Source organism: Rhamphochromis sp. 'chilingali', assembly GCF_963969265.1.
Source record: "Rhamphochromis sp. 'chilingali' genome assembly, chromosome: 12".
NCBI lineage: Eukaryota > Metazoa > Chordata > Actinopteri > Cichliformes > Cichlidae > Rhamphochromis > Rhamphochromis sp. 'chilingali'.
The window spans coordinates 11,399,418-11,411,704 of record NC_137939.1 but is presented as its reverse complement, the minus strand read 5'-3'; the positions used below and the strand labels follow the sequence as shown (position 1 = coordinate 11,411,704).

The 12,287-nt window shown below is 39.6% G+C and overlaps 1 protein-coding gene across 1 annotated transcript; it reads right to left on the bottom strand.

Moving 5' to 3' along the window:
* Positions 1-750: 750 nt before the first annotated feature.
* Positions 751-10,150, bottom strand: ampd1 (adenosine monophosphate deaminase 1 (isoform M)). Its single transcript, XM_080899583.1, has 15 exons — positions 10,009-10,150; positions 7,005-7,170; positions 6,672-6,816; positions 5,573-5,738; positions 5,263-5,482; positions 4,966-5,095; positions 4,446-4,640; positions 3,500-3,631; positions 3,191-3,354; positions 2,856-2,982; positions 2,551-2,714; positions 2,250-2,370; positions 1,655-1,828; positions 1,312-1,422; positions 751-1,126 (listed from the first exon to the last, which is right to left on the bottom strand). The coding sequence occupies exons 1-15, from the start codon at positions 10,028-10,030 to the stop codon at positions 971-973; spliced, it is 2,193 nt and encodes a 730-aa protein (XP_080755709.1). The 5' UTR covers positions 10,031-10,150; the 3' UTR covers positions 751-970.
* Positions 10,151-12,287: the final 2,137 nt, after the last annotated feature.

Here is a 12,287-nt window from a genome sequence, read left to right as displayed (position 1 = left end):
ACCGGGATATCGACATCATAACACATGCCACTGAGTTTTGGGAGCAACAAAAGTATCTGAAATGATTTCAAATAATAAAGGAACAAGCAACATTTACATGCATTATCCACCACACCATTATTTATGACAGCACTGCTGGAAGTGGTTAACAAATAACTGTGTTGGGGGGTTGTAATGCAACATTTCTGTCTTGTTTACAATAAAAATAGTTTACCGTGCTTTTATTTGACTTCCAGCTTCCCTCATACTGTTTCTGTCGAGCTTGACGCGCTGACTGTGAGAAAGTTTGCCTGAAGCCTCCAAGAGAGACGACGTCATCACCTCAACTCCTGCAGCTGTCAACACTGAACAAATACTGCTGTCTTTGAGTGTCCTGGGAAATCTAGACACTGGGTTAGGAGCTCCATCTTTGCGATCGCACAACTTAATAAACATAACTAGGTGTTTAATTTATGACGTTTGTGATGCAGAGCTTTAGCCTCTGTAACGTAATTGTGAACTTTAGACTTTATACCTTGTCTCAAACTTGATCTTGGCAACATGATGTGAACTCGGTTCATTTAGGTTAGAACAAATGCTGACTTTCATATCGTGTTTTGACTTATAGCCTAAGGTAATTTTGCTGCTAAACGTTAAATAAATAAGGTAAACAGCTTTCAAGAAATGTCTTAAGGCAACACAGTAGGACAAGATCTTCCTGTCGGGTAAACAATTTGGCAACGACCACAGAAATGCAATTGCACCGTTTATTTCCTTCCATTCTTATACACGTTTCTCCAACTGAAAAAAACATACTGTAATGTGCAAGTCACAGATGTGCAGATTGTAAAAGCATTTCTTCCTTTAATAGAGAGAACATCTGTATTTTAAATGGTCAGCTTCTTTGAGATTCCACTGCGATTAACAAACGTAGAAACTTTTCCATATCACAAAAGAGAGTAGTGTCTAAGTAAGGGTGGGTCCGGTCGGTTTACTCAGACTTCAAGCCCTCCTTGATGAGGTTGAGCTCGTAGCACAAGGTCTCATAGCGGTACGCCATACGGATCTGAGGCACGTTGGTTTTGCGGATGTCGTTGCCCTCTGGACCCTCTTTGAGGTAATCCTTACCCAGGAAGTGGCACTTCTCCTGCAGCGCAAAAAGAACCCCACAAAGAAATGTTTTAACTGGCAATTACAGTCAAAGTTCTTCAAACCACCTTTGGTAGTTCTCACTATAGTGTCACTAAGAATATATGTATTTTGTAATGTTCTCTTGGCTCTTGTTATTCTCTTTGACTCAAGTACAGACTTGTAGGTGTGTGTCTGTTTTACCTCATCAGAGAGGGCGCTCTGAAGCACGCTGTTCCTGGCAATCTCACACATGTCACAGGTGCTGAGCTTGAACACCTGAGCTGCAATGGCATATTCTTCCATTAGAGGTTCCTGTGGACATTAAAAAAAAAAAAACAAGACTGATATTACTGAATACTCCTGCTTCAACTTGAGATCATATGAAATGGATTGCATTAAAAAAAATTGCACACAACACCAATTTATCTGATTTACAGAATGTGTTTATCATCAATGCTGACCATCTCTGTCCATCTACATATTAAACAATAAACAGCACAACAGGCTGCGTGTATTTGTCTATGTTGTCACCAAAGGCTCAGACCTTGGTGTAGTGGAACTGCATGGGGTCATCGGTGGACAGAGACACCACCAAGCCTTTCTTATGGAACTCAAGCAGCGGGTTCTTGGCATACTCAAGGAACAAGCTATTGTTGCTCAGTGGGGACATGGCGATCGGGATCTGGGTCAAGACATACAGGTACTGCAGCACGGGGCTCTGTTTGTGAAGGGTTGAGGGGAAAACAGTGACTTTACAAGCTTCATATTTTTAACAAATATAACAACACAAAATATAAATAGGCAATAATCAATGTTTTAACTTGCTCACAAGAATCATGCCAAATCTGAAATTGAACTTTACACTTCAATACTAGAATTACATGTCAGTTGTATCATTGGCCACATTCAACTAAAGAGTTAGGCTGACTTAATCTATCACTGTTAACTTGTCAGACAGATATTATATAAAATGTGGTGTATAGGCAAAGACATAAAAAAAAAACATTTTCTACTTTGATTCGACTTATATTGTGTTTTAAGACTATTGTTATGGTTGCTTGGTCTGGCAATTGCCTGATCATGCATATGAATTAAAGTGCATTTTAAGGCAAATGAAATGCTGCATTCAGAGGACTGACCTTCTTGAGGTTAAGGCCATGAGAGATATTGTCAGCAGTCATGAATGCAGCCAGCAAGTGGGTTATGGCACCAGCCTCACCGCAGTGAGGCCTGAACATGAATGTGTTCATGCCCCTCTGTCTGGAGAGCAGAAGAACAGGAATGATACAACAGAAAGTAGCAGACATACTCAGACAAGAGTTAAATATATACTCACTGTAAATGTTTAGAGAAAATAATGATCTCTGACAAAGAAATCCGAGTGCTTCAATCCAATAGGATGAAAAAAGAAAAAGCATGTATGGAAATAGCATTACTCACTTGCGCAGCTGGTTGAGGGCAGCGATATTGGCATACATGTAGTAGATGTAGTAGGTGTAGGAGGGGTTTTTGGCGATGTCCCACTCCTCTGGTTTGGGGCTTTTAGTGGAGAACATGTGGCCACTGTGTTTGGACTCATCATCCACACTGTCAAAGCCTGTCACCTACACATTGAGTAGAAAACAATGGATTATCCCGGGATTATACCGTAGTATTCGGATTGAATCTTTTCTACAGCTATATCTTTATGTGTGGATTGGAAATCAAGGTTCAGCATGTATTTTTGTGTCTGAACAGTGACTCACATGCTTGAGGAAGATGCTTAGCTCAGGACTGGACTGTGGATCAATGGTGGCCTTGAACACAGGCAGGAAAATGTTCTCCAACATTTTGCCAAAGTGTGGCACAAAGTTTCTGCCTCTGAAGATGTCGCTGAGATAGAACATGGACAAATGGCATTATTTAAATGAAAATTTCATCCATTCTTGGTAGCAGTAGAGGTAGCTTTAGTATTTGAATGCATATTCTTTAATGCAGGCAAACAAAAAGAAAAAGCATGAAATGTATAAATGTAAGAGTTTTCCATCTCTCTGACAGTTTGGTGTGTTTATACAGAACAAAGAGAAGACTGAAAACTTACTAGATCCTAGGTATTTGAATCATCCATTTGAGGTTTGGAGAGTAAACCCTGTGCCTGACGAACCAGTTCGAGAGCTTGTTCCACTCGTTGGCGTTGCAGCCATAAATGGACAGACGGGGCTCAGCATACTGGTACCTGGCTTCCTCGAGATCACTGGCTACTTCCTGGTTTTCCCAAAGATCAAATCAAGCTCAAATCACCAGTTCAGTGTATAAAACTGAATATTAATAAAGTAGTTATAACAACCTTGATCTTCAGCTGCCACAGTGACAGTTATACAGTTTTACAGAGAAGTCGTTTGAAACTAACCTTGATGATAGTGGCAAAGTACTCTCCATTGATGTGATTCTCTGTCTTCAGGTACAGGTCACGCAGCTCACTGGCTCCTACTGGGTTGTACTTGGCGTTGAACTTATCGAAACGCTGGAAGGTTTGTCTACCCTTCAGAGAAAGATACAAGATGATAATTTAGACCAAAGAAGTTATAAAACTGAACAGGCAACACGACACATTTGGTTTTAATAAAAGTGTTTGCTTTTATAGAATACAAACTTTTTGATATTTAAACATTTCCTCAAGAATTAGAAAAGAAGTTTATCCTATAGCCGAAACACTTGATGAATCCAAGGTCCACTACTGACAATGTGCCCCAAATTTTAATATGATCACTTAGATCAGATCTCTAATCCCTAAACCTAACCAAGGAAAAATGGCAGATTATCTTGGGTAAAAGAACGAAGGTTGAGGTACACAACGACGTATGCCGCTGGTAACTTTTCTGGGCTGCTTTTCCTCATAACAGCCATCCTCCAAGAGTCTCTCCATTTAAACCAATGCATTGTAAGGGATTGTAACATCTAATCCTTTTACTGAATCTGATCCAGTTTTCAGGTTTTAGCAACGTGTGGCCTACAGAGGTGAGGCCACACGTTGCTCACCCAGCAGCAGTTTTTCCTGCACATTGGTCATCATGGTACAAGTCCTGGTAAATGGTAAATTTGGTAGCACTATAATCTTTATGTTCTATGTGTACAATCCTTTAAAGATAATATAAAACTGATGGTTTATCTTTCAATTATAATGTTTGGGGGTTTTTTTGTTATTATCTGACTATTACATATTTTTATTCTTATCTTGAACACTTAATGGCTTTCATGGAAATGTATCCAGTCAGTATGTGTGCCTTGTTACTTTACTATAATAAAAGTCTGTTATTAGTTGTTAGATTACTAAAAAAAACCAAAAACAAACCCACAGCGTGCACATCCAGTGAGTCCACAGTGAGGTCGTATGGATGCAGGTTAAGGGACTGAAAGAGCTCCTTCATGGTGACCTCCTTCCCTTTGAGGTTGTGCACTACACGTTCAGCATCCACACGGTAAGACTTTTTGATAAAGCGCAGCAGGTGCTTCTGGTTCATGCAGGCAGCAGCATGGATGTGAGTGTCCACCTTGAAAGGAATAGAGATGGCAGGGTGATCAGTGAGGTTTTTGTTTGTGCAATGTAATACATGTGATCGGTCACAAGAGGGAGCTAAAGACTCCACGAGCTGCACTGCAGCTGGAAGTAAGGAAGATGATAGAAAATGTGTGAAATGATCATGCACAACAAATAAATAGGACATTACTTAAACTCTACTACACATTCCAGTTAAAATCAGCACAAAGCTGTTGATAGTCACAGATTTCTGAAAAATCCTGCAACTGTGCTAATCACACTGGTATTTTATTTTATGTCACTTCACATTAAATTGACAGAAGGTTTAAAGCAACTACCTTTCTGCAATTGTAGAAGTCCCTGTGAGGGTTCTTCTTCACCTCTTTCATCTCCTCCATCTCATTCAGCATCTCATGCACATTAAACTTGGACATGAGAAACTTAAGACGGCGGTGAGTGTAAGTCTTTCTGCAAAATAAAGTGGAAATAATTGTGCTTTGATAGCACTTTCACCTAGGAAGAATTACAGCTAAATTACAAAAATGAGGAGAAATTGTGTTGGCACTTTTTGAAATCAGATGAATTTCAGTTCTAAAATCTAAAAACAGAGTAATGAGCACTTTTAAAGGACTCACGTTGGGCCCTGTGCAATAAGAGCGATGAGGAAGTTCATGTCATCGATAAAGGTATTGAGGTCTGGGTAGGGCATGTCCTTTGGCTGATGTTTGTCAGCAGCTGCAGCGTCATTGTACACATAAATCACACCATCCTTCATACGAGCAACATAGCCCAGATTCTTTGGCAGGTTCTTGACATCAAAGGGGTCTTCCCCTTCCTTTGGAGGACTTGTGAAGACTGAGGATAGATGCGACATATAATTAAGTACACATCTTCTACATAAGATCATTTCAAATCATGCTAACCCTGATCTCCTTTTATTATCACCTGGCTCCAATTGTTCTTCCGGTCTGAAAGATTCTCCTTCAGTCTGACGCAGGTACTGGGAGGCTGTTCTTGGGAAGCGCTGGAAGGCCAGTCGCATGTACTTCTCCCTGATGGTTAAAGCACGGTACAGACCCCTGCATGCCAGCTCAAAGTCATCCATGGTCACCTGAATAGCACATACGAGAGATAACAGTAAACTGTTAAACAATGTGGAATTAATGAAACACATTAGCCCTGTGTCAGACTGGCTTCCTGTCCAGGTTGGCCTATAACAGCTGGGATGAGCTCCAGCACCCCTGCGACCCTAAACTGGATAAACTGGATGGATGGATGAAGCAGATGGATACTATACTGTTAAAACAAATTTAAGTACTAGAACTTTTTATTTGCTCCAATCTCATCTCAATGGCAATTTTTTTTTAAAAAGAGTATATATTACACAATCAGTCATTTGCTCTGTGTAATGTTAACACAACATGTTACATATGCAGTGAACAAACCTTTATCTTAACAAATGTGAGGCCCAAAGTTAAAGCAAAGTCACTTCCTCCAAAGTTTTCTCTCGCTCTACTGTAAATGTCAAACCAACGGTGGTGAAACCTGAAACTTTAGCATACTCTCACATGAGCTCCACTCATGGCCTTTCATAGTGGGAGGTAGCCTGTGAGGACACTCACGCACTAACAAAATATAGTCAGTGAAATTTATACTCACCACTTGTCACATTCATGTCTGCTTGACCCAGTTTGAATGTGCTACAGGTAGTTTCAATTTTAAAGCTATCAATACCAATTCAAACCCAATTCAGGAGTCGCTGCAATTGAAAAGCCAGTCTGATTGAAATGCATGTCAGTCTTACCAAGCATTTGTGAATAGTGCTTAATAAACTACTTTCTTTTAAAATTCAGTTCATGCTATAACTTTTATAAGCTTTAAAGACTTTTACCTTGTCGCACCCAGAACCACCCCTCCGAGTGACATCACAACGTGCTAATACACTGTGAAGTTACACCACTGGACGAAGGTGTTATTTATGGTTGACCTCAAAGTGTAACATAAGAAGTTTAATGTTTTTTAATTATGCGAAAATAAACAGTACCCCAGCAGCATAGTCTCCAATGACAGCCACTCTCTGGAAGACAGGCACTTCCAGATAGGTGGGCGTGTCCACTTCCACTGACACTACAGTAGCAGCTGCCTGGGAAGCACCCGTGGGCACGGCCATGGTACGGGAGCGCTTCTTGCTGTGGAAGATGAGATAGTGAAGTCTGACTTAATTTTTCTGTCAAAATTGATCAAATATTTGTTGTTACTACTAAGCAAATTTCCCCCATTAAATAATAAAGTTGTGTAATGATTTTTTGTCGTTGTGGTTCTTTCAGGAAGCATATCATGATTTTGTAGCATCACTATTCAAAATCTTCCATCTCACCGTTTCTGCTCATCATCATCAGTGTGCAGATGGTGGGCCATCTCATGATGGATGATGGGACAGTCCTCAGCCACATCAAACATGGAGATTTCATCGCGGATCGTTTCGTCTTTGGTCTCAGAAGCAAAGACCTGCTCTGCGAAGGCCCTCATCTTGTCATCGGTCTCTGTGATGCGCACAGAAAGTTCAAGTAACAGAAACGCATTCCGTTCATATAACACCATGCAACATCGAACTAAACTAGGCGGGCCACATTCAGGATTGCCTGCTATGATCTACATTACAAAATGAAAAAATTTTAAGGAGGAAAATCTTGGACATGATGTACTGCATTGCATTGCATTCACAGCATATTCCTCAATGATGTGTACAGGCTCCAGCACAAGCATACATGGCAACAGTCACTACAACTGGGAAACTCTGACCTCCAGTATAGCCTGCAACAATCATGCATATTGAGGGACTACACTGATGAAGCACTCCAGGTCCACTTCTCTTTATAATTGCGTAATTGCACCTAATCCGCCACAGTGTAAGTGGCTTTTTATTCTTGTTTTTGATGAAAATATGCTAAAAAATATATACGCACACGCAAAGATTAATGCAAACACACACAAAAATGAGACAGTGACAATGCAAAGCCTTTGTAGCTCTATTTAACAACCCACTGTGTACAAAAATACTCTCTAGACCAACTCTACTTTTTTACATGCACTTGCAAGAGCCAACACATTCTCCTCTAAGGTGACATCTCTAGCATAGCGTTTGATACTGAAGTGACTTTGGCTTCCATTCGCCATTCTCCATACTTACTCTGTTGACCTGATATACCCAGCAAGAGAGAGAGATGCATCATGGGGAATAAAACCCAGAAAAGAAAGTGTTAGGAAAAGCATTGGTTAGATAATATTATGCAGAAGGTTATACATGAATAAACCCCAAACACTTTATCGTTATCCACAGTACGTTGATATCAAGTTGTGTAATATAAAAGCCTATATATATATATATATTTATATAAATAAAACAACATAGATTAGAAAATGCATGCAGTAGCAAACCTTGCACACATGAATAATGAAATTAAATGTTGGACTACTTGTGATAAATGGGTAAGTGACATTAATGTAAGGCACAGTGTGAGGATGTGTATGGATTGGACACATGGCTGTTAAAATTGATTAAGTGTTGCAACTGAATGAAATGCAGGAGCTGGACAAAAAACTGCTGACCACATCTTCAAAATACACACAGAGATTGTTTCATTGTGTCTCTGCTCCCAGTGGAGCAACATGTTTCAACTAAAATGTGCAGTATGGTCATGCATATAAGGATGCACTAACTGTGTGGCCCTGGGATATGCTGTCTGTACCAAACGGTTTGATTGTCACCTAAAGTTCTTGATATGTGCATCGCTGTATGTTAAGCTTTTCGTGGTGGCAAAAAGTCATTTATTAATGCAGATGTTCACTTTCAGTTGAGTCCTCATGGATCAAGCTGTTTGTGGAGAACTGATATTGAATGTGAACAGTTTATTAATAAATGCTGTCAATTTGCACTTTATCCCATCATTTCCTTTTTTGTGTTCATTCGCAAAAAAAAAAAAAAACATCAGAAAAGGTTGCTTTCAAATAAAAAAATGCAGGTTTGGTGATGTGACTGCCTCACAACTAGGCAGTAAACCATGCATTTTGAAATACTTGAATCTGTATTTCAAATTCCCTAATTCATTTCCCATCTAGATACTTACTTCCTCCCTCTGGTGAAAAAGCAAAAAAATCCCAGTCGGGGTGGGACAGTCCAGGTTAAAGGGGAAACAAAACATGCCTGGTTATATCTCAGAACAACAATAACAATGAAATAAGTGTGTTAAACAATTGATGAAAAAAAATCATCCATAGTGGCTCGTGGAGCAGGTGAGGTCTCCCGGAAAACTGCATAATACTCCTATCGCCATAGCTAAATATCACCTTTAGTAAACTGAATTATTGGTTCAATCATTTCCACATTATTTGTCACTCAACTTTGTCTGTGGCTGATCAATAGGTCTTAAAATCAGTCATATTTTACCGCATTAATTGTTGCAAAATAATTTGCAACAAGTATTTTTAATTGAAAAGTTGTACAAATTAATACAACTTAATTCTATTAGCTGTGAAGTCAAACCTGTCTGCAGGTGGTCAGGCTTCAGCACTTCATCTTTTCACCTTTTGAAAGACTCTTGCATAATGTAACTGGCCGGTTGCCCTGTGCCTGGTGAAGGCAGGCCTAAAATTAGCAACTATTACTGCAGCATTCAAAATAGTATTAATGACAGAGATTTTCTGTGGTGGGCATGTACTACAAGAAGGATCACAATGAAAGTACAAACCTAGAAAAATTATCTGGATGGCAAACACAATCTCTGTGAACATGATGACAAATAGCATTCATCGTATTTCCTTTCCTGCTATTTTCACTGTTGATAGTAAACCACAGGTGCATTACCAAAAGCTGATACACACCCCTGTAGTACAATACCAACGACTATATACCGCATGCTTAAAATAGATCTTATAGATATAGAATTGTATTAAATGAATTGTGCATATTAACACTAGTTAGCTAGTGTTATGCAGACACAGATCACTATCTCACGCTGGACGTATGTGCATTTTTAACCCCAGTGAAGCTGCCATTAAAGCTGTCACTGCCACCCATAAGGAAGATACCCCTGGAATGGCACTGCTAAACAAATGTGGATTTATTGCCTAAACAGTTGTTTATACTACATGCTGCACAGAAAAGTGTGACCAGTGTAATATAAAATCAGCACATCACTTCATCTCAGTCGGGCAGTAGGGGGACATCTTTGTCACCCTTCTGTCTTCTACTGGTTAAGAAATTCCATGAAATGATAACACCACTGGTGAAGACTTTGTTCATTTCTTTAAAAAAATCTCCAAACCTCCCCTCTGTTAGTGTAGTATATATGAAGTCCCTGTTTCATTTTGCCCAAACTGACCTGGAACCAAAACTTTCGGCATGGTGATGGTCTTCAGTTAAACTATCCTGAGGACTGGTAGCGGGTGGTCAGGCACTGGACCACTGTAGTTGGGAAGTGTGGAGCCCCGTGCTTGCTCTGGGCAATATTAAGCACCCTCTGCTCAACTGTAACCAGAACCCGCTGTGGCCACATGAAACATGCCTTGATGTAATGTGGAACTCATATGTGTCTAGATCTATTTTAAGTCATCTGTGTGCATACAGGACCCCCCCGGCTGGCATAGTGTTTTGACAAACTGACAGGTATTTGCATACATGGGGACTCATCTTATGAAACACCATGATAGCTGCATGAGTTGCTGTGAACATGGTAGGTGGTACATAAGATGGGCTGACTTATAAACCACTTCTTTGCATAAATTATAATTAGCGAGGAAGTAGAAGAAGGAAATTAGAAGGAAGCTCACACCCACATTGCCCTGTCTGCACTGTTAGTGTTCCATCATTAGGTGGTAGAGACAATAACATTCAACTTCACAACAAGGTGCTTCCTAGCACAACATCATGGCTGTGCAGATGACAGTCAGCTCTTGTCTCTGGATTTTACATCTCTATCCTGTTGCTGAAGGATCCCATGCATTTGTCAGATTCTGTGTGGACTTCTGTAATAGCGTCTTATTGAAATAATAAGCCACAAGTAAAGTCAAGGACAGGCTGTGAAGTGCTCAAAACTCGCTATATCCTGGCAAGAGATCACTCCTACTCTCGGCACTCTACATAGCTCCCAAAGTCCTGCCTTAAATTCAGTCATTCTTCTCACTTACAAGTCCCTTCACACTCCTGCCCCTCAGTACTTCTCTGATTTCCATCACTTCTAAATCCCTTCCCATAATCTTCGATCCCCAGTCACTGCTGGACAGGTGTTCATTCTGCTCACCGGCTGGCAGACTCTGAGGGACATAGCTATCTGAAGTCCCCCCCCCTCCATTCAGAGATGCTGAAACCCTAATACAACCTAGCATTTGGTCTTACCCACAAATTCTTCCTCATTTGATTTCAAAAGTACTTTACACAAGCAACATTTTAAAGCTTTTAAAGCTATAAGGGCTGGACCAGTATTACTGAAATGCTTTTTAAATGAGAAAATGTGACATTGCTTAAAGAAACACAACACTTCACATCCAATTCAACTATTCAAATATTTCTCAGCAAAATCACCTTAGAGTCACGTGAAAAAGAACAAGCTAACCTCACTGAATGATTACCACCTTTAGCAGCAATAACGTGAGGTAACGCATCGCTATCTTAAGGTCCTGCCCCAGCATTTTGATCAGCTTGAAGCCTGTACTTGGACAGAGTATTGCATGGTATCACCTTTTAGGCATACCTTACGGGTGTACTTATTTTTCACAGGACTGCATATACATGTTTTAACCTGTGCACAATAATATGCGTTTAAGTAATCATATACAACCAAGCCTATTTTCTGAGCTAAAACTCATACAGATTTGGGTGTGCAGCTTCCAGTTGCTTTTGGCTTTCAAAAGAACGTGCTTTGAGCAGGAAACACATGAAAAACAGGCACAGCAGGTAACGGTTAAGATTTGCTAGGAGGCACTGGGTTTACAAAACAAATTTCCCACGTGTGGGACTAATAAAGGTTATCTTATCTTATCTTATCTTATGCAGCTTACTGTGGATTAAAAAAGTCAAAATAAAATAACAAAAAAAGTTTAACTGGGAGAAAAGCCTGGGGTCTCATTGTAATTCATGAAATGAAAATATTCCAGTGCTTCCTTGGGATAAATTCTTTCAGTTGTCATTGCTGTTGAAGTTTTCTAATGTAGTTTTACTGCTTTATCAAAAATTTAATTCCATTTAACTCTAAAGCTTTTGACAGAATCAGACAAAATAAAAATGAATCTATCTGGAGGGCTAAATACTGCAGAATAGCAGGATATATTATGAAAATATATGAAGTTGATTTGTGTTGCACACGCTCCCATTTCCCGATGTCTGTGCACTGGAAGACACAAACCAACAAGCCATCTATTTTTAGGGAATGTGATTCTAAATGTCAAGGTTCCTCTTACTAGTTAAAGAGATCAAGTTAGACGTGGGCAGTCAGTCAGTTCAGACTTTGGGAATTAAAATGCCAGAATGGGAATGTTTAAATTATTAAAGGTGAATTAAGGATTTTTTAAAAATCATTTAAAATAGGGCACAAATTTCACAAAAATACCTTTCAAGTATTTAAACTTCACAATCTTGTTTTACATTTCCTTGTAATTGTAACGA